This window comes from Pteropus vampyrus, unplaced genomic scaffold (assembly GCF_000151845.1).
Source record: "Pteropus vampyrus isolate Shadow unplaced genomic scaffold, Pvam_2.0 Scaffold84, whole genome shotgun sequence".
Taxonomy (NCBI): domain Eukaryota; kingdom Metazoa; phylum Chordata; class Mammalia; order Chiroptera; family Pteropodidae; genus Pteropus; species Pteropus vampyrus.
This window is the reverse complement of record NW_011888865.1, coordinates 7,346,214-7,372,987: the sequence shown is the minus strand read 5'-3', so window position 1 is coordinate 7,372,987 and position 26,774 is coordinate 7,346,214. Positions and strand designations below refer to the sequence as shown.

The window sequence follows — 26,774 nt, the reverse complement described above, 5'->3', positions numbered from 1 at the left end:
AGTAAGTCTCTTTCCAATCCCAGACCCCTATATACCTTTCCAGAAGCAACCACTGTGACCGCATTTTGGAGACTGTAACTTAATTAACACATATAGATCCACTTCACTTTCAAAGGCCTATGACATATATTGCCAAAATACCTTCTAGGAAGGTTGTTCCAGTTTATCTTCTAATCAACAATATGAAAATGACTATTTGCTCGTACTTTTTCCCCAAAGAGGTATGATTTTTAAAACTAATTTGTCTTATTCTTATTTCTTTGAATTCTAATTACTCTGAACATTTTTTTCATTTTCTTAATGGGCATTTTTTTTCCTATTTTTGTGAACTACCTCTTTATGTCTTTTGCCCATTTTTCTATTGGGCAAATAATGTTAATGTGTAAGAGTTTCTATGATAAGGATATAATCCTTTATTAAATGTTAATATTTTTGCCCAGTTTATAAAAGTTTGATTTTTGCTAAAATGTGACTGTGTGTCATATAATGTCATAGTTGGTAAGGGAGTGTTAAAAGCATCAGATCAGACCAAACCTTTTCAATTTCCAGGTGAGAAAGCTAATACAAATTGGTTAAGTGATTTGCCAAAGGTTGCAAGTTAGTGAAAAAGATTAGATTAAGATCCAGAGTTCCTGACTCTTTCCTAGATGGATGCATGGATGACATACCTGGATTCAAATGGATCCTGCTTCTCCAGAGGTCTTACTCTTTTTTTCGTCACTGCCAGTTTAGTCAAGTCCACATTCTTTGTCTCTCCATTGCTGTAAGTGAACTCAAGAACACTATTCCATTCCCCTTGGACTCTGCATGCCACAGTGTTGAGGTTGTGCTTTACTTCACCTGTAACCCTAGAAGCAAGTAGAAAATAAGATATGTTCTAATAAGCGATATTGGGCTAATTAAGATTCTGAAACCCAAGAAAGTACTTTGTGAATTGTTTATATTAGTTATACAGCTCATTTCAATTTGCCAGTGCCAAAGTCAGACTTTTGGTAAATCTAGGTTAGCTTCCTAGATAATTTTTTCAAATATCAACTTTAATCTTTAAAAAGAACACTGGGAATCAAAGTAGAGACTTAATTACCATAAATGATTATGAAATGTGATCTTTAAAATGCGTGCTGCAAACAAAACTATTATAACATTAAAACTAAATAGAAACACAAAAAACAGTAACATTTATTTTTTATCATAGTTGAAAAATGTTATAATATCACAATCTAACTTTTTAAACAAACTAGTCTTATCTATTTAAAAGTTCGGAGTCCTTGTATTTGAAGTTCTGGCTATATCAATTCTATATAAATTCGCATTTTAAATTAAGCTTAATTTTAAATTAAATATAGAAACCAGACAAATCAGTAAGAGGTAAAAAAAAAATAGAAAAGATACTTCAAAAAATTTTTAACTCTTGACAAAACGGTAAAATTAAAAGAGCACTGGTACACAAAAAATGTTATCAACACAGAATTCAGAGAGAACTCAAACACGACTGTTGTTGAAAATTTAATGAAGAGTTATCTGACTGGTTTATTAACAGACAGGATGCAGCTCAAATGAATGCTGGAACAGGAACAGGTCTAATTATTTTTAATGAAGCATTTTATAGTCACTGAAGGACACAAATAACAACAGGGTTAAATTAGACAGACATTCAGAACTCAGAAAGTAGTGGGTAAAAGTTAGGGTCTAATCAGTGTGCCAGAGATTATGGTTTATCTGGATTCACAAGGGAATCCAGAGGACCAAAGCCCACAGGCAACAGCTCAGGGACCCTAAGAAACATTTTTCAGGTATAAGCCAAGGGCCTGGACGTCGAAAGGACATAGTTGAATTCAGTGAGTCCGTAGTTTTTAATCAGGAAATGTCAACAGTGTACAAACTCAGAGTTCAAGGCAGAGGCATAGCAGCCAATAAACAAAGGATCTATGAACCAGATCTTAAAGATTAAGGTGTATAAAGGTTTGGAATCTAGGAGCAAACCAAACATTTAGAATAAAAAATTAGGGATAATTGTAGCTCAGCGGACCCAAAGAACACCAGGACTACAAGTCCCCTTGATTACAGCAAGGGTGGGAACTCTGGGTTATACTTCAAAGCATCTGAACTTAAATAAGTTCACTGCTAAGGGCTTTTGCCTGACTGAATGTTTCTTGTGATATCTATGTTTCCTCTCTGATCCCACTTGCCAAAATTGCTCCCTTCCTTGAAAATTTATTTCTAACCAAACAGGATATGAAGAGATGACACACTGAACACTTATCTCTTCCTTTCTCTATCCACACATACCCAGAACTGTATTCTGAGAACCGAGGAACAATAATCCGTTCCTCACTTGATCTCTCTTTTTTACTGCCACATCACAATCTTTTAAGTTAACATTATCTCCTTCATAAGCCTTTCCACTTGACAAATAACAAGCCCTAGATCCCTATTCATGCATACTGGGTTACAGAGGGTCCTTGCTGCTTAGTGTATCTACACAGCAAGAGCAGCATAAGAACCGAGGCAGGGAACAAGAATCACGTATACTAGAGAAACTTGCAAAAGGAGCACAAGAAAGAAGAAGGGCCTCGTCTCATTTTGCTTAAAATAGTTCTTCATAACAGTCTAATGCAGGGTTGGCAAACTTTTTTTGTGAAGGACCAAAGGTAAATATCTTAGGATTCGTGGGCCAGAATGTCTCTGTCACAACTACTTAACCCTGTCACTGTAGCATGAAAGCAATCATAGATAATAAGTAAATGAATATCTAAATATCTAAAGTATATAGATCTAGATATGGTATCAACCAATGACATAGAATATGTTGCCCTTAAGACACTTGCCAAAGAGCTAAATCTTAAGTTGTCATCCTACTTATATTTAAAGTGAAGATAATTGATAATTGATAAGGTATTTGCTCTCTCATTTTCTAAAAACTTGACCTTAAGTTGGCTTTTTAGATTGTCTAGACCCTGTCTCTATAGCTATTTGAATACAAAACCACTAACTACGTTAATCTGGCTTCATATAGAAAGCTTTTACTGACTATAAGTTAAGACTTTAGATTTGGGTTTCATTGATGTATATATAAGAAGTACTCACCTGAGAGGTAATTTATTTTATGCAGAACTAAAGAAGACACTATTCTGTTACTCGATGCCACTATATAAGGATACCTGCAACAAATCCCTTTAGAATTTAATACCAGGGAAATAGTTCATCTCTCTTGAAAAAGTGATAGGCTTCCTTTATCAGAATATGAGAAGTATGTTGAGCATCATGTTTCTTTTTTTTACTCTAAGAGAAGTTAGAATTAAATGTTATTTTCAGATAAAGTAATTATCTAATCCCAACTTCACAGTATTATTGTCCTTTTCCATCATTATGGTCATTATAATAACAGATTTTATTTTTAACTGTCTATTATCTATGAGTTTTTCCTAAAAGCCTTACATATTCTTTTCAAGGTTAGGGTCCTGGATTCTAATATTAGACTAAAAGTTTCTTAAAGGCAGAGACAGTCTTTTTCCTTCTCCAGTACGCAGAAAAGTATGTCACTTAGAAAATAGTAAACATAATGACATCATATCAGTATTTATATAAAATTATCATCTTACATGAGTGCGGAAAATGGGATGAGGAGGTAGACAAGAGCATGAAGAATAGTTAAGTAAGCTTGCTTGGCTGCAACAGAGATAGTTGTGGAAAATGAGGGAGTAAGGAAAGACAAGTGGAAGATAATATATTTATATCAAATGCAGACGGCAGATAATGTGTCTGTTCTGATTGCAGACAGCAGTAAAAAAAAACTAGGCTATGTCTGAGAAGGGAGGCATGGCCATTAATAAAGGCATGAAAGAAGGCTTTAGTTATAATATTCTGTAAAATCAAAGAAGAAAAGATGCCAAAATAGGAAACTCTGTTTCAAACACGAATCTTTTAAATGAGAAAGTAAGTGAAACCATTGGTCCTAAGGGAGATCGGAATGGAAATAATGAGGAAACTTTGGGGTCAGCCAAAGACATCCCTCAAGAGTTAAAGAAAGAATGTATGTGAATGTAAAAGAGATAGAGAGAGAGACTATGTTAAGGAAAAGTGTTATACTTCTAAGTAACAAGAAGAGCCCATGACTGTGGCCTTGTAGATAGGTAAGAATATGAAGGGAGAAAAGAAGCTAATTTAAATAAGAAATTCAAGGAAATAAGATAGTAAATATAATGACTGGTCACTAATAAAAATGAGGATGTCTATATGAAATTATTAGGAATCTTAAAAATGTCAAAATATGAAAACCAGGTATCAAAACTCAGTAAAGTTTTTGGAATGATTGCTTTTGGATGCTCCCTCTTAAGAACTTAGCTGCCAAGATGAGAGAAGCTCTAGACGTGTGAGAAAGCTATATGTAGACCTCCTGCTGAGAGCCCCAGATGAGCTCCTGGTCAACAGCCAAATCTACTGCCTCTCAAGTGAGGGGCTATCTTGGGTATCCACCTGAGTCGAGCTCTTAAATGACTGAAGACCCAACCATAATCCAACTACAACCACGTGAAAGATGCCAGGTAAGAATCATTCAGCAGAGCCTGAGTAATCCACAGAATTATAACAGATGATACAAATTGCTGTTTTAAGCACTACACTTTAGAGAGGTTTATTTATTATTAGCAGTAGATAATCAGGACATCATCCAAAGTTATCTTAGTTACCCAATCAGCTATTTCTTGAAGTCTGTCAAGTCTGAATCTCTAACTGGTCTCCTAACTTCTAATCTTCTCTCACCACCTCCCTGTTCCCCAACACAATCTTCACCTGCCACCATTTGACCTTTTTCAAAATTGATTTAAAATATATCACTTCCGGGTACAACACTGCTTAAATTATATTCCTGTCAAAAATGTATAAGGCAAACCTGATTCAAAAAACCAAACAAACCCAAATTGATGAGCATTCTATAAAATTGATCTGTATTCTTCAAAAATGTCAACATCTTAAGAAAGGCTGAGGCAATATTGCAGATTAAAGACTAAAGAGACATAATAAAATGTAACGTATGATCCTGGGTCAGCAGTAAAAACAATGTCAATTATTTGGACAATTGACAAAAATTTTAATATGGATTGTACATTAGATAACAGTATTATTATGTCAATGCTAAGTTTCCCGAATTTAACAACTGTTCTGTGATTATGTAAGAGAATTTCCTGTTCTTAGGAAATTCAGGCTAAAATACTTTTGGGTCAAGTATCATAATGTCTTTAACTCTCAAATGTTTCAGGAATGATAACGGTAAATAATAAGTAATAGTAAAACAATAACAAAGTGTTTGTGCAGAGAGAGAGAGAAATTTTGATAAATCTAATGTTTTTACATCTTTTCTGTGGGTTTAAAATTATTGTAAAAGATAAAAATAAATAAAATATATCACTTCCATGCTTAAAAGCTTAATTGGCTCCCCACTGCCTTCAGAATGCAGATCAAATTTGTCAACAAAGAAGTCGCTACAGATAATATGATGGGAATGTTAAGTTTATTATTAAAAGAAGCCTGAACCAGCCCTATTCTTTTGAAGTCCCTAAAACTCTTCAAATAGATTCTGTCTCAAGAAAACAGTGGACATAAAGTAGTTAAATAGATGAAACAATTTTTGAATAGAAGGGCTATGAAAGCTATGCAGGGAATAAAAAAGCACTATAGAATTGGACACCTTCTCTCCTACTGGGCAAACTGCATCCTAATCCCTTGGCCTCAGATCCACCCTCCAAAGATGCCGTTATAGATCCCGCCATGGATGGATCTATAAGTACATCTCCACTTTGCTTGCTTATTGCTCTGCCTGCCCCAGCAGGGACTACAGAATGAGAAAGCGGACAGCTGAGTTCTTAACAATGTAGACACAGGAAGCCCAAGAATGTGGTTATGGACTTCATCAGGAAGACTGAGCATTGCTGAGCATTACAGAAACTTAAAAAGAGCGGTGACACTGGAGAATGTGAGTAATCTAGCCTCAGCGAAGCATCAGCTCTGAAAAAAAATATGACTTCCCTGTTGGAGCAAGAAGAGCTATGAAGAGAAAAAACAAGATATCTCCAAGGCACAAGTGTAAGTACTGAAGAGGGACCTAAAAACCAGGAGAAAATGTCTACGCAGGATATCTGTGGCCAGGAATTATCTAAATGTCACAGCAACGGTGAGATTTAGGAGATGAATTCTTATTCTACACATTAAGGTAGTCCTTGCAATACAATAAATTATTATAATTTGTATTTATTATTATAATACAAGGCAAGATAAAGCTGGTTCAGGTTAAGTCTTGGATATGTTGCATTTGTGGAAAAAACTGAGTTCAAAACTAATCTGAGTTTTTATCGAGAGAAACTTGCATAAATGTAATTCATATATCTAGTGTTTAAAACATAATTAAGACTCAAAATTTAACCAGGATAGCTATATTGTTAAGCTGTTAGAAGAAAATTCTGAACATGCGAGAGGTAACACTATGTGCACTAAATGTGGATTAAGATTTTAACAAGAGTATCAGAGAATTCATATTTACAAATACAGGCCTCGTATTTCCCTCTCAGTAGCAGAGATTTAATATTGGAAACAAACACTGAATTGTAACAAATATAGGAAAGTTTCCACTCATGGCTCAACATTAGCTTAAAATATGATAACCCACATGGATGGAATATGAGATATTCTTAAAAAGGATTTTATCCCTTAACCAACCCAAGAAAGTTTACAGAGACGAGAAACCTTATGACAAATAGTGATTTTGAAAAATCCTATAGTCATTATTTACTCAGAGACATGGGAGAACTCACAATGAAGAAAAACATTATTAATCATATATACCTTAAATGGCACAAGAGAAAAAAACATATCGAAGAAAATCATATGATGCCAAACATTGTGAGGCAACTCTCCATAATCATTCACTTCTTAAACAACATGAAAGAATTCACACACCCCTTTAGTCAGTACTCAACTCAGATAACACAGAGAATTCACGCTGGAGAAAAACCCTCTAAATGTAGTAATTGTGGACAAGATTTTGGCCAGAGCTCTTTCTTTTATTCACCAGAGAATTCTTATTGATTTGACATGTCTAATCAATGTGAGAGAATATTCGAACAAAATTTTAGCTTTGAGGCTAAAACAGGAAAATTTATGAAGTAGAGAAACCCTAAAAATGTAATGAATGTGGTCAAGGCTTCACGTGACAATTTGTATTGGGGAGAATCCTATACACATAATAAATGCGGAGAAGTCTTTAACAGGAGAAAGTCTCTTGATGAATACCAGAGAATTCATACAGAAGACACAAATTAAATAAAATGAATACGGGAAACCCTTTACTCACTGAGCCACATTGGCAAAGCATGAGAATTCATACTGGTGAACAACGTTTTGAATATAATGAATGAAGGAAAGTCTTCAGTAACTATTCATTAGACACCTTATAACATTAAAGATCTCGCCCTAGAGAGAAAAGCCTGTAGGTGGAACTCTCAGTTTATTAAACACAGAAAGTCCACAACAGCTATTTTCAAATCTCTGAACGGTTATACTAGAGGACAAAAGAGATATTATTTGTATGAAGCTCCAAAAAATCAAATATAAGGGTTCATATCTAAGAAATTAACCAGTGTAGGTCAAAGGATCATTGGAAATAGTTACAATTTGATAGGGTGGAATAGACTCTAAGAAGAAAACTCATATTTACCGTACTTCCCAAGAAAAATATGCAAATATTTACAAATCACTTACTTCACACACAACACTGTACAGATACAATGGAAGGTCCAAATCAGTACCAGTCAAAAGCTTACAGCAAAATTGGGTGAAATAAAACAAAACAAAAAAATAAGTTTGTATATAAACATGTTCTTTTTCTTTTAAATGTTTTTATAGATAATAAGTCCTATAGGATTTCAAATAACACCTCCCCAATACACACCCACATGTACTCTCAGAATTAAGTTTCAGGGACCAGAGAGAGTTTGCCAAAAAAAGAAAAAGAAAAAGAAAACTAAAATTGCTCCATGTCTTTTTTCCAGAAAATAATACTTAAGAGGAAAAAAAAAAAAAAGCCACTAGAAGTACATCAATATTGACAATAAAAAGTACTGGATTTGGAAAATTTATCACTATAGTTGTTATCCCCAAAGCATTTTACTCAATTATATACTTTGAAAAGTGGTTTCACCAATGCAAGAATGTTACAGAGATGTAGATTTCAGCTCTAACTTCATATAAATAAAGGAAGTCTGAAAATGGAGTGGGTTGCCTCATCCACTGAGTTCTGTGCTAATAATAATGTTACTGTACATGTTGAACAATCAGTTATCAGGCATGCTGCAAAGGGATTTATGTATCTAGTAAATGTTGGTGTAGTGACTTCTAAAGTCTCTTCTAATTTTAAGGTTTGAATCCTATCATGACTATGAAGTAGAAGCACATAAAAACAAAGTGTGAACCATACTAATATCATCTCTAAGGGTAAAAGGTGACTATTCTGACAATGTCTATTGGTCTGTTTGGGTGACCTGTTTTGTTTTTTTAATTCTCTGCTTTGATGTTTTGAAATCCATATTTTTAAAGGCCCATTCAACGCCTGAGAGCCAATAAATCTTTATTTCCACTTCTAAGATTGCCAAGTACTAGTCATTGAGTGGAGAAGTAAAATATATAATTGAATGAGGGGGTGTATTTTGGTATAATCAATTAAGAAAACTGTATGGCAGTTTCTAATAAAGTTCAACTTCGTATGCTACAACCCAGCAATTCTACTCCTAACTATCTACACAAGAAATTCCTACATACATTTACCAAGCAATGATCTAGCAGCACTATTTATAATAGCCAAAAAATTGGAAACTGCCAAGATGCTCATCAATATTAGAATGAATAAATGAATTGTGGCATAGTTGTAGAATGGAAAACAGTCAGTAAGGAGAATAAACTGCAAGTTTACATGGATGAATCTCAAAAACATAATGTTGAGCAAAATAAGTCAGGTATAAAGAGCACATAGTGTACTATTTCATTTATATACACTACAAAAACAAGCAAAACTCATCTACGGTATTAGAAATCAGGATAGTGGCTACCTTAAATGAGAAGGATGTAAGTGGTTAATCTAAGAGTGTGTTTATGTGTATGTGTATGTGTGTGTGTGTGTGTGTATGACTATAACAGGGTATGAAGAAGGCTTCTGGGATGCCAGTAATGTTCCATGTCTAAATCGAAGTGCTCAAATTTTCACAAAGTTAAATCATCTTGTATACTTTTGTATATGTTATTCTTCATTAAAAACTTTATAGAAAAAGAACACTAACCCTAGTTCAGGAACAGTCAGAATAGACATCGAAAGTTTAGGGAAAAAGTCAGTAACCTATTGAGAATCCCATGTCTTCATATAGTGTAGATGATCTGTACAAGTGCTGAAGAGACCAACAAGCCATGAAAGGAGTATAGTAACTGGCTACTTCTTAGATGGAATTAGAACAAAGCCACGATTCAATATTGGTGCCTAAAGACACTGGCTTCCATCATTGTATTTCTTGAACTATTTCTTATGACTAGATGTATTTTTCACCCTAACTTGTAGCAACAGCTGCCTCCATGGAGGTCTGGATCCAAGTCTGATTCCCTTTAAAGGCAGAAATTGGGCCAGAGGCTACATATTCATTTGTTATGAATTCTATTCAACATCACATTAGCTAGTTAACCAGGAAAATTTTTTAAGAGTAGATAGAAATGTCACTGTGTTTTAAAAGCATATATGATGAGGAGTTTGGAGAAACAGGGCGGAGTGAGAGACATCCCCAGATCTTTCCCCTTGAAACAACAATAAGCTGAACATCTAAAACTCAACAAAAAACACCCAAACTGCACACCAGCATGTCTGAGTGTGGGATCTGCACATAAGAGCTACCAGGGAAACTGAAATTTTCGTATAATGAAATCTATTTTCTCTTTAATTTCTTACAACCTAATAAACTTCAACCATCTTCCACCATCAAAAAATAAAATAATAAAAATAAAAATATAAAAGCACATCATGATTTCCAGAATGCCTTGAAAGATGAATTAAACAAAAAATAGACATGAATAAAAATCCAATCCCATTTCACATAAACCAGAGAAAGAATAGGCACTATAATAAAATATTAGACTGATAGAATAAGAGCCAGGTATCATTAAAATGTTCTTACCGGTGCAGTTTGCCACCATAAAATGGCTTAGTGTGAAAAGTGATGTTTGCTGAATACCCAGTTTTTACACAGTTGACACTGACTTTGCCACCCAGTTCTACCCAAGGAACAGTTAAAATTGACCGGGCATAAGCACAAGGTAGAGAAAATGTGTACTCTTCTCCATGTTCCAATAGACTGAGGATACCTGAATGTGAAAACATGAAGACTGTTAATATCTTTAAAAGACAGCTATGAAAAATCTATATTGTTTTCTCTTGTCTAGTAAATAAACATCATAATTTCACTTAATTTTCGTTTAGCTTTGGATGAAATTGGCTTCATTTACAGCTGTATTTGATAACAATTCCTAGTAAAAGTGAACCAAGGTTACTATCACTATGACCTTACTATCCCTTTGAGGTTCATAGAATCAGGAAATGTTATAGTGAAAACAGTTCAAGAGTCCCCTCTAACACTCTTAAGAATAAAATAAAACCTTAAGTCAGAGATTAAGGCCATGATATATTCTACAGTGTTAAGATCTGATCATCAGTTAGTACTAATAACTTTTTCAGCAGTTTGGGAATAACTAAATGTTTAATGTTATATAGTCACAGACCTTAATCTCAGACGGTCTGATAAAAAAAAGTGTTCTTCATTCTATTTTATGTATATTTTTAAAAAGTAATTTTATGATAAAATTATGATCTTAATAATTTTGTTTGCAAAATTCTGAAATATTTACAGTAAAGCTACAAGTGGTAGAGGAGGTAGTTTTCAAACAAATATTATTCTAATAGGGCTTGTTACATAGTGAGTGGTGTTATATTAAAGGTTTTAAAAAACATAAAAAGGGAAATATATTAATGAATAGTTGATCTATACTAAATATTTAAGAGACACTAAGGAGACACTTCGGCTAGCTACATTACTAATCTAAGCTTATTAGCTAGTTCACATTCAAAACAAATACTGAATGGGATTTGTACTACTGGTCTGAATAATTATGGTATCTCTCTCTTAAAGAATGTTCATTAAGCACTCTGTTTTTAATATTCGCAAATAAGGGCAAGAGTTATGATGTTTTAACAGTTAATTTTTAGGAAAAGCAAATAAACAAACAGATTCTAAAGTAGTCTACATAAAGCAATATCAACTATTTTTTTTGTATTGCCCTTAACAGTTCTCAGTAAGGGCAACAATAAATCAAGAATTATGGAGCCATTTTATTGGCAACATGGTTCTGGCTATAATATATTTACATGTAATGGGAAATGTCAGAAGACATAAAGATAACATATTGGGGTATACTTCAAGTGTTAATAATAACTTGATTAATTCTAAGTTGGAAAAGGTATATTATTATTTTCTAAAAACATGATCTTATAAAATGGGTTTATGATCTTTGATTTCTAAGAATATATTTAACATTAGTCGAATATATTATGGAACTTAAGATCTGAAGAAATACACAACCGGTTTTGAATATTTGTGATAATAGACTAGTTAAAATAACTGAGGTTCAAAGAACTCTAAAATCTCATTTATTTAATAATTAAAGAGAATTTCCCACTATTAGATAAAAAACATGGCTGCTAATAGGAGCAAAATGAATTGTCTTAAGTCCCATTCCCTGGTTTATTTTCTTTCTGTTTATGGTACCAACAGTAATTTAATTTCTAAAAGGCAATCCATAAATATACAATTAAGACTTAATAAAAAATTAACTATTATATACCTTCTCCACAATTAAAGCATGGTAAAAGATATTAATGCTTTTCCTCATTTCTTGAGGTATTTTCTTTCTTGAGCAGGAGAGAGACTACCACTACGAGATTCCTTCTGTTCTACGAGCTGTAAGGTTAACTGTCCTTGGGGTGAGTGTGTCAAAGAATGAGGGTCTATGCCTCCTTCTGGCTATGCCTTAATCTTTATGAGCCTGGACATGTCCCATTACCTCTAGACTTCATTTTCCATCTATAAAATATATTGATTTATGAAGAGCTTAGGGCTAATGTTAAAAGCTTATAACTGAAGGTGGCAAACTCTTTTAAAACTAATAAAATATTTTCTGATGTTATAAAAGTTTTGATTAGTTTGAAACATTACTTGGAAATTGGTAAGATTCATCACAACAGATGTTAAAAATAGGGAAAACTGAAAAGGGGATAAAATGTTCTCTTTAGAGCTACAATAACACAAACTCAAATATTAGTCATAGGGTTAATTATCCCATGCTTATACTGTTAAATTTACATTCAGAACAAATTATTCTATGCACAAGAATGTTCCTTTAATATTAAAATGGTAGTTTTTTTCCCTGCCATTGTATTTACATTAACTCCACAATGACTTCTGTGGAAGTTTTGTTGTTGTTGACTTTTTTGTATTCTTGGCCAAAAAAACACTGTATTTCCTTAAATTATTTTTTCATAATCTTTTCCAAAGTAGAATTAAAGTTTGGCAATGTATTTTAAATATTCTATGAATATCTCCTTATAAATATGAATATATTTATAAAAAATATAACAAAAAACATATTTTAAAGTATTATCAATGACACTGGAAAATAAATATTTAATGAAAAAGTTGGACACAAAATTACATAGAATTATTCCTAATTTCATAAAACTAAAATACAAGTATGAACATATACACACAGAAAAAATACAAAATACTAGCTAAATCTATCCATCTCTGGATAGAGGGATTAGAGATGGTTTTATTTTCTCCTTGATACTTTTCTAAGTTTTCCAAATTTTCTACAATAAAAATATTTTACATTTACAATCATTAAAAAATCATGTAAAAAGAGAATTTTTATTTTTTCACAGCTAAGCCTCCCTCTCTCACCAGCATTCTGGAACATACTAGGAATTAGGGGAAAAAAGTAGTATAGACAACATTTCAAATTTATAATTAATATTTATCTAGCTTCACAAAATTTAAGATTATAGTTTGATATTAATTGAAAAACAATTTTTCTACTTACCTTCTCCAACCATTGTCACACCTATCGACATGCCTAAGAATTTGCTCTTAGTCCAGACATGCGCATTTACACACATCTTCCTCTCTGCACATTCTGCATAAAATCCTGAGACTGGAGGATGATGGGAAACCTGCTCAGCAACAAATCTGACTGTATAACAGTCTGATCCCACCTGGCTCAAAGCCTCCTCTGATAGAAGAGCATGATTTGTGATTGCCTGGGTGGAAGAGTTGCTGGTAACACTGGATGCTACCTCGCTTTTTGGCATTCTCCAGGAACAGTGAAATGTTTCTCCAATGATAGGATTGTACGGTTTCTTAGCAATGGCTCCCTTACGGCCTTCATGAAACGAGGTAAGGTAGTACTCAACAAAACGAATCATTCTGTCCTCAGCTGTGGCTCCATTAGTGATGGCTATAAATAGGTCTGGATGAGACATAAAGTCTGCATACATTTCCAGCAAGGAACGCTTCTCTAGGATAAATGTAGGAAGCACCACCTAAAATAACAACAACAACAAAATCAACCAAAGAGGGAAATTTTAATCCAATATGTTTATCTGTAGACACTATTCTATTTCTCTGAAAACATATCGTTCTAGATGGGCAATAAAAACAAAGTCACGAAAAAAAAGTATCTGAAGATAAGCATGCTTTTATCAACTATATATAAATAAAATTTTTTAAAAATTTAAAAGCATGTTTAAAGAATGAATGCCTTCCCAAATGGAGAGAAAAGAGAAAGAGTGGACCAGGAAGTCCAAAAGCCATGTAATAAGTGTTTCAGAGAGAGAATAGAAAAAATATATATAGAGAGAGAGAAAAAATCATCAATGAAATAATTCAAGAAGATTTCGGAGAATTGGAAAATATGAGTTGTCATACTGCAAAGGCCCACCAAATGCCTGGAGACAATGAATAAAAAGAATCCTATACCAAGATATGTCACTGCTATCTGGATTGGCTGAAGACACTCATTTCACCCACAAATGTGTTGTGGCTTCAATTTACCGGTGAGAGTTGGAGGCAGGTCACAATTTGGCTTAGAAGCAGAAAATACTGAGCTCACTCCCTCTGCCTACACTCCTGATAAAGGCCCAGCATCTTGCCCATATCAAATACTAACTCCGTGAGCTGAATATTTCACAGGACTCGTTCACGACTATGCTTCCTGATTTCTTCAGAAAGGGCTCTTCTAACCTTTCTCGATAATTTATAAAAAGTTGAAGCCAGAGAGACTGTTTATCTTCTTCTATGAATGTCAATATAGCCCTTTCCTTACATAGCTAAGCTTGTGTGAGTTATTCACTTTTTACTAAACTAAGTAACATTGCTGTGGGGTATATATGTAGGTAATAAACTATAAAGAAAACTAGGATGATTAACACAAAAGTTAAGAAAGTGGTAGCAGCTATGAAAAAGTAGGGAACTACACCCAGGACGGGCACTCAGAGCTCTTACAAATTCTGACAATGTTCTATAATTTATTCTGAGCTGTGAGTACATGGGTATTCGTTTTACTACTGTTCTTTGAAATGTTTATATGCATTCTATTCAGTCTTCTGTGTGTATAATACATTTCACAAAGACATTAACTGAAAAAAGGAAACATAACAAAATTAGATATAAACTAAAATTACATGAGGAAAGACTGGAAGGGAATTTCAGAAAGTGAGAGTTGTATTAAGGCCATGGAACCATAGGTATTTTCCTTTTATTTTCCAAAACTTTCTGTAAAGTGTTTAATTATACTAACTTCAAAGTATTATTTAAAAAGGAACAAAATGAACAGTGGAGAAAATGTATGTTACTTATTCACAACAAGCAGACTGGGGACATGGCTGTCTTCTTTGTTGCCACAGTCCTAACACCTATCTACTGTCTGGAACATGAGAGGAGCTCAATGAATATTGTTTGTATCAGAGTTATTATTCATAGGAGGTGGCTGTGACTGCAGTTTAATCATCAGGTTCTTTAATATTGCTCAAAAAGCACCATTCTTTTAAGTGTTATGCAAATGTTCATAGCTTGTGATTGATTAATGTTAATGATTATGTATAAATGTAAAAAAAATGTATATATCTTTTTAATTAACAACACACAAATGTGGGGAAACTATATTATATATAGTTATTCATGCTAAGTGTGAGCTTTACTATCTGCATTACTATCATAGCACATTCTTTTCAAATGTTCTTATGCCTCATAAACCCCAAACACTACTTACGCCTTATAAAGCTAAATCTACTGAGAGACAGCAATATCATAATAACCAAACAAGTCCCTTAAATGACTATTCATTTAAATGAATTTTACAACTAATTGTCTTTTCTGAACCACTAAAATGGAAATATTTCTAGTACCAAGTTGAAAAATTAATGGGTTTCTTTATTAATTCCTAAAATATCTGCTTCTTAATAGGCTATTAATTCAATCCATTTGTTTGTTTATTTATTTATTTATTTATTTATTTATTTATTTATTTATTTAAGATCTAAGAGACTTTATTAAGCATGAATCAGGCAGCATCTCATCTAGCAACTAGAATTCCTCAATTTTAAACCCTCCTAAGCCTGAGTAAAGAAAAAATTGTTTTTGATTCTGAATGCTTCCAAGTGAATGCAAAAGGCAATATGCTTTCTATTTAAATTATATTTTCAGGTGAATAATTCATTGGAATCAAACAACCTTTTAAACTATACTTTCACCACCTTCGCTGGCATCAAAAACCTCAATGTGAAAAACACTTCCTAAATTCAATTTTGAAATCTCATACTAATGCAAAGTAGTGTAAGTAGTAATTCAAAGTACATAATCTCACAATAGTAAATATTTAACATATACAGGTTTTGAACCTGATTGGCTTTTTAAATTAATGTCATAGATTGATTATTAAACACAAATTAAGGGACATTAGATAAACTAGGAGCGGAGAAGACTGGCTTAAAATTAAAAACTATAGGTCAGTGCTAATCAAACTTTAATGTATATATAAGCCACACAGAGATCTTATTAAAATGCAGATTCTGATCCCCTAAATCTGGGATCGTGGGCTGAGATTCTGCATTTCTAACAAGTTCTCAGGTGACAGTGATGCTGCTGGTCTTCAGACCACATTTCCCCTCCTCAGTTTTTCTGAGGTATAATTGACAAATTGTGTTGATTTGATACACACATATTACGAAAGGATTCCCATCATCTAGTTAATTCAGACAGTCTGCAAATTATGGCCTTTGGGCCAAATCTGGCCACCTGTTCTTGTAAATAAAGTTCTGCTGAAACACAGCCATGTCTAATCTAACATATTATCTATGGCTACTTTCATACTACAAAGGCAGAGTAGAATAGTTCCAACAGAGACTTATGCTCATATAGCAGAAAATATTTACTTTTTGTCCCTTTACAGAAAATATCTGCTGACCTCTGTTATAGATAATATTCAAAATGTACTATCTAAAATGGGAGATTAAGAGTAAAGTAGAAATATAAATGCCCTTCATGATTTTGTGGGATTATATCCTTCCAGTTCTACCAATAGACCCCTTTAATTCTGTACAGAAACAAGAAGACTATAGATCTTTATTTGCTATGCAAATTTCTGTTGGCATTTTTTTGAAAATAAGAAATATATTTATTAAAAGTAGAAATGCTAATCAAGAGACAAAGAAATAAAAAACAAAAAGCCCTGACAATATTAACGATTACAGGTATAGTCCTGACCCACTGATCTACACAGACAGTTTATCCCACTACTTACTCTTGTTAAATCCATGCCCAGCTTGAGCTGTGACAAGAGATGCAGGATAACACTGCGTTGCTCTTCCACAGCTCCCAGGTCATCCTCCTTGTTGTCATAAGTATCCTCCACCTCATCATCTGCATTTACTTCTTCAGGTTCCTTGATGCAAAACAAGCCTATTGTTATAAATGCTTATTTATATCCATTAAGAATAAAAGTATAAACAAGAGACTTGAAGGCATTTATGCTGGACCTAAATGAATCTGAGAATGAACAAAAATCTTTCTGAAAATGTAACCTCCATAGATTTCCTTCAGTGAACCCATTATCGCTGACATTGAATATATTGTGGTTTTGCCATATGTACCACATACAAAACATACGTATTTTGTAAAAATATTTTTTCAAAAAGAGTGAAAAAAAAATTTTTCTTTTTGAGTGAAAAATATTTTATCCAAATCTTTGGCTTTGCAGGCTTTGACCATCTGCCCAGGCACACCACCATACCTACAATTTAAGTTCAAGATATTTTGAGACTTAAATATTTGCCCTATTTTTAAGCTAAAACTATAAAAGTAAATTTTTAAAGTGACTGTATATGTCAAATTTACTATAATCTATATTTATTCATTCATTCTTGGAGCTGTCAAGGAAGAAACCTTAGGATTAAAGGTAATTCTAGGTACAAGTATAAAAATACTGTAGTTCGTCAATGCTACAAAAAGTTCTCTCGTAGCTCTTCAATCAACTAATCAATTAATCAATCAATCAATAAAACCACCCATTGGAAAAATGAAAATGTTTATTTTCATCTCAATAGGGTCTCAGCTCCAAATAACTGGTTATGAGAAACATAATTTCTTATTTATTTCTATTTGAATAACAAATAAGTTTCAAATCCCAAGATTCTATAGAACCTTAGCAGATGTCACTTTCCATGTTTTCGTGGGGGCGGCGTTGCATCTCTGACTTGGGCACAATGGAAGCATGAGTTTCACTCTAGCCTCACTGGGGTTTATTTCCTCCATCACCTGACAGAAAAATCTCCACTACTATAATAAATGTGTCCTGCTTGCATTGATATTCATATTTCACAAAAAAATATGAAAAATTTTTTAAAATTAAGGTCTATTCTGGTATGCTTGAGTGGAGTCTAATGCCTTGCAACTTATGCGCTTATTTTTTCTGCTTATACTATGTGGCATACTTGGTGGACTCACTGCTTCAAAGGATTTGAAAACACAGTAATCCTCTCCTCCCTACTGCTGTGTCCCTCATCTAACATACCTCTATCCTGACCTCCAGCATGCTTTGTATTCTCATTTAGAAATATGAAGATGGAATTTCCAATTCCTTTTTATATACAATCATATATCCTCTTCTCACATAAAAACGACATGGTCATAAACCATACTAAACCCTCTCAAAAAAACTTTCTTTCTAATTTTCCTAGCTTTGTAAATGGCACGACAATTTTACCTAGTTTTTTTAGGCTCAAAAACTTGGAGTCATCTTTGATCCAACCCTTTATCCAGTTTATCACAACTCCAACTGATTTTTCATTTGAAATGCATAGTACCAATTCGTTTGTCTTCATTTCCACTTCTACAGCCTTCTATCTACACTTTAATTCCAAGTCATGTCATACACCAATCTTCTTAAACATATCCCATCCCTCTCCTTGCTCATGACCTTATTACCTATCCATTAAGACTAAATTCTTCTGCATGATTTTTATGTTCCTTGGGGACACAGTTTGCACTGTATACTATGGAGCAGTGCTCCAGGGATTATCATTCCACATAGAATGCAATATGAACAGTCATCTGGAAATTGTAAAATCCAACAACCCTGTGATCATTTTTTATAAACCAGGTGCTCTATTCAATTCATTTTATCTTCATAACAATATTATAAGATATTATAACAATACTATAAGATATCCCTGCTTTACAGATGAGGAAATTGAAGCTAAGGGTGGTTAGTTGATCCACATATTGGTAAATGACAAGATCTGGCTTCAAAATTATTAGGCAAGCAATCTCCACAATAAGTATATAAGCTTCAGTATTCCTGGTTGTGTTATGCCCCCATCTTTTGAGATTCTCTCACTATTCCTCTTCTCTTCAAATCTCATCTTCTTTCAAAGGTCAATTCCAATTCCACTTTCTCTCTAAAACATTCCTTATCCAGTCTACTCAGTATATCTCTTTTTTTAAATGCCCATATCCCAACAGTCTCTAAACAATACCAATCAAGATGGAAAAAAAAAATACTGCTTCATATTATCTCATTGTTTCATTGTATGTGTGTGATTCTAAGTCTCTTCAGTGAAAGAACTGTCTTCTATTTTTCTGTCTTCTAATTCTTAATATTGGACCTGTCATATACTAGATAGCTTAATAAATATTTACTAACTGATTGATTCCACAAATGAGCTAGTCAAAAATCTATAGAAAAAAAGCATTATATACTTTTTTTTTTTCTTTCTCCCCTGCCCGCTCTGCTGCTATTACCTGCCTCATTAAGGTCTTTGTCAGCTTTGGAAGTCTCTGTGTCATATTTAAGAAATAATTCGCTAAACTATAAATAACTGTAAACTATGTATTACTCTTGACTCACTAATTCTACTTGGGAATATAACCTGAAGATATAATCCAAATAAAGGGGAAGAAAAAACACAGTAAACAAGATGAAACAGTGCTACTTATAACAACAAAAAATAACAACCTGGAGATTCAATAGCCTATTTAAACCTTTAAAATATTAATTATATAGGCCAGAATAACATAGAAAAGTGCCTATGAGAAGTATCAAGTAAAAGGAGCTTAAAATAAAACTAGTTATATAATTATGATAACCATAAAAATAACAGATGTGAATTCAAAAGGCAAAAATCCAAGATGATTTGCTACAGTAGTGAAACTATGAATAGAATAACAGTCTTTAGCTTCTGAGAAACGCAGAATAAATAATACTTTATAAAAACATTAAACCCTAAGACTGTGTGCTATTTTAAGTAGAATAACACTTTTAAAATTTCATTTGGTAAAGTACAATCGAAAAGACTTAATAGTGAACTTTTAAATGTGTAAATGTAATCTAGTAAATGTTAAATTAAAAAATGTAAGAGGTAAATATGCAAATAATCTTATATTAGATAAGCTATTTTCTAGAAAAAAAACATGCAAATTTTAATTTTTAAATACATTTTTATCAAGTAAAATTAAGCCCGAACTAAAAAGAGCACATAATTTAACCTAGAAAACACAACATGTACAAGTATACAACAGACCGCTTCCAAAGTCAATGCAGTTAAGAGTCTACAAGAATGCTGCTCTGGTGTTCGGTTGACTTGCATATGCTGACAATGAAAAGAGAACTGACTCTTTTCAGTGATTCCTAATTTTTATGCCAAAACCATATTTTCACATTACCTTACCCTTGCTAACAGTCCAGATTCTGCAACACACTGCTCTTCTGGGACTGCCACTGGCTTACTCTGCTCAGTTGCAAAAGACTGGTCAGCTCCATCTTTATAGTGGTTGGATAAAGGTATCTTTGGTTCTAACCATTCGATTGTCGTTCCTGATGAAGTAAGAGAAAACTTTCGCTGAAACTTGCTCATAATCTGGAAAGTTCAGCAGATGTGGGTTTTACTAAACAATTTTGTTTTGAGCCTACCAGACTAAAAGCAATTCAACCTGTTAAGAGACTCTGCAAGACAGCCATGTGTATCTCATTAGCATGAGCATCATGATTGGGTGTTTACAAAAGAGCAACTTAGAACTTGAAATCAGATACCATTGTATAAAAGAATCAACCCTGAATGGGACTGAACTTACTTCTAGGGCAAATCTGTGAATCATAAAGTATATTCCCACTCTAACTGTTGATTTGCTGTCCTTTCCACATGAACCTTGTCTCTCTAGAGATCAAAAAAGTATGAAATTGGGCTTTAGGGAGTCAAAATTACAGGAGGATCCTGAAGTAAAATTTGCTTCAATTTGGGTCGAACCTTACTCTCAGCAACAACTTTCTAATCAAGCAATATAACTCCCTTGATCTAATTTAAGAATTGCAAATACATGTCCATTCTTTTTTTTCAATCATATGAAAAAGTCTCTTATACCTTTAAACTGAAAGGCTCTTCTACTGAATAAGTAATAGCTGACCCAGTGAAAGACAGTAGTCACATTTAGAGACCTGTCATCTTCTCAATTAATGACTCAAATGTCTCTTATTACCCTCAACTAGTTTAACAAAGTGGATTCTATGCCTAATCAATAATGGAAAACGTTCCATTTGATTTCAGAGGCTGATCTAGGTTTCACAGAAGCTTGGTGATAGAGTGCTACAATAAGGGAGATTCAGTCTATTAAGGAGAAATTTTTTTAAGAATGGAATTTACTCAGTCTACAAGAAAACCCCAGTCTTCTGTAGAGAAATAAATTACAAAGTTACCAGGCTACCAGAGCATCTTGCCTTACTATTCAGTTCAGTCTCACTTGGTACTAAGAAATTCACCATCGGGGGAATGCCCTGGATAAGTTCCTGGGGGCTGTTTCAAAATTCCAAAGAAATGGAAACACTTTGCTCCTACCTTAAAATGTTTATTTTTAATATCGACATCTAGATTTCTTTACTTCTAAAAATAAAATGCATAAAACACTAAATTTATGAGATACGTTTTAAGAGGTCACTCAACAAAACAAAGGTCTTTATCAAACCAATCATTTGGTCTCAGGATCCCTCTAAATCAAGATCACTTCAGTCTTCGGATAACACACATTAAGACTTTATGAGACTTAATAAACACTAATTTGAATTTAGATTTCATTTTTTTTATGTCATCTCAAAATTTGAGTGGAAAGGTAATTTAATTTTTCTTTTCAGTTATATTTTCATTCTCGAATGACTTGAGGATAAATTTCTACAGATCTAATTTGGGAAATATGGCAATTTAAGGTGAGAAATACCAATGTCAGTTAATTAGTTACCTCAAAAAACCACAAATCTGTGCTCCAAAAAAAGTGATGTAGGAGAACTTTTACTTCGAACACTCTGTAAAGTTTACGATGTTTCACATTTTAATTTTAAAGTCTGTACATACTTCATTAACCATAAAGCAATTATTTAAAAATAACTTTGTATTAATTTAAACTATACAAACAAAACTTCTAAGAATTTTTAAAATTATATAGTATTTAATTAATCAAGTATTTATTGAGCATCTAGTAGCTAGCACTGTGCTACTTAATATACTTTTTAAAAATTAAGTAGCATAAACTGGAAACAAATAGTTTGATTTTACAGACAAAATAACTCTTACCAAACTAGAATTAACCCAAATTTCATAGCTCAGGGTAACTCATCCAATGTTAAACACAGGGGAATAGTTATGTAAATCAAAGCCTATCTATCCCCTCAAAGGACTATACTGCAGTCAATAAAAATTATCCCCTCAAAGGACTATAATGCAGTCAATAAAAATTATGTTTACCAAAAGCATATCACACATTGGAAAATATTATTGATATTAAGTGAAAAGTATAAGCTACAAACATATTTTCTAATAACAATGGGGTAAAACAAACAAAAAGTAAGAAAATATAGAAAAAACTGGTGGGGAGTGTACTAATATATTAATTGTGAAAGTTTCTGGTTGATAGAACAATATATTTTTGTTTCTTTCAATTGTATGGTTGTTCCTAAGTTTTTTATAAGTGTGTGTTTCTCTACAATAGGAGAAAATTTATATTGGACTTCTTAGAATTCCTCCAAAGCAGAAATCCATGTCTACAACTCATAATTTTGGCTACACTATCTCTTTGGAATAACTTCTCCCCTACCTACCCCCCCCAAGCTAATTAACTGGTTTTCATAGTTTTTCTGTGCCTTTCCCAGACCTTTTTCTATCAGAAGAATTAGTTCATACATATATGCTCCTACAGTACTTTGTTCCCATTTAAGTGGCATTTTACATATTATAGTTAAGTATTTACATATTCTCCTCAACTGGACTATGAGTTCCTTAAGGGGAACATACTTAATTTATTAGCTTCTGTAATATTACCCTGACCTATACCTACAATTGACATTAAAAAGTTTGTTAACTTGAAATATTGAATTTAAGCACATGTGAGGATGAGATACATACTATATCCATATCAAGATCTGATTATGGTAAACGTTTTCCTGAGCAGAGTCTCAATATCTCTCTAAAATATCTTTCTTTCACAAGTAAAGAGAGGAAATTGTTTAAGAGATTGAGTACAATAGTCAAAACAGCATGGTACTGTCATAAAAACAGATTCATTGATCAATGGAGCAGAACAGAGAGCCCAGAAATAAATCCATGCCTATATGCTCACTTAATATATGACAAAGGAGGCAAGACTATATAATGGGGTAAAGACAGTCTTTGATAAATGGTGCTTGGAAAATTGGGGATACAAGCAAAAAGAAAAAAAAGAAAAGAAAAGAAAGAAAGAAATCGGACCACCTTCTTATACTATATAATAGACTCAAAATGGATTAAAGACTTAAATGTAAGACCCCAAACCATAAAAACTCTAGAAGAAAATATAAGTAGTAATCTCTCCGGTATTGCTATTTTTGGACATATCTCCTTGGGCAAGGTAAACAAAAAAATAAACAAATGGGACTACATCAAACTAAAAGTTTTTGTATAGCAAAGAAAACCATCAATAAAACAAAAAGACAACCAACTAACTGGTAGAAGATATTCACTTATGATACATGTGATGAGGTTAATATCCAAACTATATAAAGAACTCATACAACTCAACAACAAAAAAACAAACAATCCTATTAAAAAATGGGCAGAAGACCTAAACAGATATTTCTCCGAAATGGAAATACAGATGGCCAATACATATGAAAAGATGCTCGAGGTCACTAATCATCAGAGAAACGCAAATTAAAACCACAATGAGATATCACCTCACACCTGTCAGAATGGCTATCATCAATAAATCAAAGAACAACAAGTGTTGGCAAGGAGATGGAGAAAAGGGAACCCTCATACACTGTTGGTGGGATTGCAAATTGGTACAGCCACTGTGGAAAACAGTCTGGAGGTTTCTCCAAAAATTAAAAATGGATATACCTTTGACCCAGCAATTACACTTCTGGGTATTTATCCAAAGAAAACCAAAACAATAATTCGTAAGGATCTATGCACCCCTATGTTCACAGCAGCACAATTTACAATAGCCAAGATATGAAAGCAACCTAAATGCCCATCAAAAGATGACTGGATAAAGGAGTTATGGTTCATTTATACAATGAAATATTACTCAGCCATTAAAAAAATGAAATCCTATCATTTGCAACAACATAGATGGACCTATAGGTTATTATGCTGAGTGAAATAAGTCAGACCGAGAAAAATAAATATCATATGACTTCACTTGAACAAAGAGAACGAACTAATCAAAAACAGACTCGCAAATATAGAAGACAATCTGATCATGGCCAGAGGTGGCTAAGAGAAAGGGGTGAAGGGTTAAAGAAGTACAAATTAGTAGTTGATAGATGGACACAGGGACAGGGAGCACGGCATAGGGAATGCAGTTAGCGTTAATTTAATGGCTAGGTGGAGAGCCAGAGGAAGGAGCAATAACAGGATCATTTTATAAACTATATCAATGTCTAACCAATGTACTGTATACTTAAAACTAATAATAAAATAAAAAATTTTAAAAAGTAATAACAACAATTACTTGAAAAAAAAGAGAATGAATTACTGTGAAAAACTAAGTTAATACTATTAACACAATGTGAGGGGAGTAAGGGAATTGGAGAGATGTTAACGGGTGCAAACTTGCAACTAGAAGATGAGTAAGTTCTGGAGATTTAGTGCACAGAATAGTAGTTATAGTCACCTATACTTCAAAGCTGCTAAGAGAGGAGATCCTGAATGTCCTCATCATAAAAAAGAAATGATAATTATGTGACATGACTGAGGTGTTAGGTAATGTTTCAGTGGTAATAATATATATATATATGGGTCATATATGCTGTAATATATGTATCAAATCAACACTTGTATACTTTAAGCTTACACAATGTTATATGTCAATTATATCTCAATAAAAAACCCAATGTGATGAGTTTAATCTCATTTAATAGAAAAACTCATTTTTTTGGTTCTCCCACTGCAATAACATCCTTTCCCCAGTAAATTAATTTCAACAAACAGGTGCTCTCAAATACTAGATGTATATCTCATTTTTCAAACTGAAAGGTGACTGATAAACTTTTATCTCAATAACTCAATGCAGAAGTTCAGTGAACTGAACCAAAACTCAAGAAATGATCCCAACATTTCTACTTCGGTCAAGTCAACGAATAGTGATGTCACCAACTTTAACAGAAATACAGAGCTGTGGGTTTTGAGTTCAGTTTTTGTTGAGTTTGAGGTCTCTAAAGAGATATTGAATGATATTAAACATTAGACCCCAAGTTATTTTAGATTCAAAAAAGGGCAAAATAAAAGAATTTCTATAACATTAGTATGATCATTAAAAGAGGCTTGCTGGTTTTCTATTTGTTTGTTTGGTTTTTAATTAAGATTTTCGGGAGCTAGAATTACAACAAATGCAGTCCTTTCCATGTTTTTGGCTCTTAATATTAAGTCCTACCTTTAATCTATAACTTACCTGAAGGCAATGAGCCCTTCTGATGTGATGCATGCTGCAACTGTAGAATATGAAAGCAGTCATTTAAGCAGTTCATAGTTGCCATGGAAGTAGCTTTGAGCATTAAGAGATCCTGGTCCAAGGAACTAAGATGGCCAGAAGCAGGAAGGCATTCTATTCGTCTAATTAAGTCTCTTTGTTGTCCTTCAGCATGAGACATCATCTGAGGAAAACAACAATTCTGTGTGTAACCATTCATGATTTTTGTATATATATACAGTTGCCATTTTAACCACCAACCTCAGCTTTTGAGCCACTTTTAGGAGGATATATTAGGCTCAGAAATCTGTGTTAAGTTTGTTTGGCTAGTCTCAATTAATGAGTACTTAACAGTGCTTAACAACCGAGTAAAAGATGGTGAACTTTAGTGGCTGCACTCTTTTTTGGAAGCAACAAAGCTCAGAAACCTTGATAAACCTTTTATTAACAGCATAAATTTATACATTGTCAAAAGAACATTCCAGATTATCTTTAAGAGTACTATTAAATATTTCATTCTAAAGTAAAATTAATTCCCAGTGTGGGCTCTCAACTACTTTCTTCTCAGCACCTCTGGTCAGGCTCAGTTTGAACCTACATTAAGAACCCAACGGTTTACTTATTTCCACTTTCCTAATCTTTCTGGTCCCATTAGCCTGATTCTGGAGCAAGTACTACATACAAGCTTTTCAGGTTAAAAGAGTTTAATACACTCTGCTTTCCTTAGGAGCTGAGGAAAGGAAAGGGTGAGTAAGCTCCTTTGACTAAATCAAAACCAGGAGAGAATAATGGGCCTATCTAAATTCCTCCTTAGGCAAACTATGGGAGATAGTCACATATATATATATATTCAACCTATATAGTTTTAACACTAAAGATCAATGAGTTCAGAAAACAGTGCCTGTTCTTTCAATATCCTGCTAAAAATTCACCTCAAGGAGTTTCAAAGCAGTTTAATTATTTCCAGACTCTATCACCAGGCTCCCTAACCAGGAGGCATGATGACCCAACCTTATCTTCCTTATACATTCCTTCCCTTTGGTGTAAAGCTGTTAAATCAATGAACTGTACACACCCTAATTGAAACTTCTGATGCACCAGATGTACTTTTCATTTACATCTCCTATTTTTCCAGAAGTTAGAACACTGTTTCAA

At 33.3% G+C, this 26,774-nt stretch overlaps 1 protein-coding gene across 1 annotated transcript in view; it reads right to left on the bottom strand.

Moving 5' to 3' along the window:
• OSBPL11 (oxysterol binding protein like 11) overlaps positions 1–26,774 on the bottom strand; it is a 76,012-nt gene that overhangs the window by 10,081 nt on the left and 39,157 nt on the right. Inside the window, exons 6-11 of the mRNA XM_011363295.2 lie at positions 25,602–25,803; positions 20,357–20,502; positions 16,933–17,073; positions 13,177–13,675; positions 10,203–10,389; positions 669–848 (exon numbers count right to left, since the gene is read on the bottom strand). Coding sequence (XP_011361597.1) covers positions 669–848; positions 10,203–10,389; positions 13,177–13,675; positions 16,933–17,073; positions 20,357–20,502; positions 25,602–25,803 — 1,355 coding nt within the window. The remainder of the gene's footprint in view (positions 1–668; positions 849–10,202; positions 10,390–13,176; positions 13,676–16,932; positions 17,074–20,356; positions 20,503–25,601; positions 25,804–26,774) is intronic.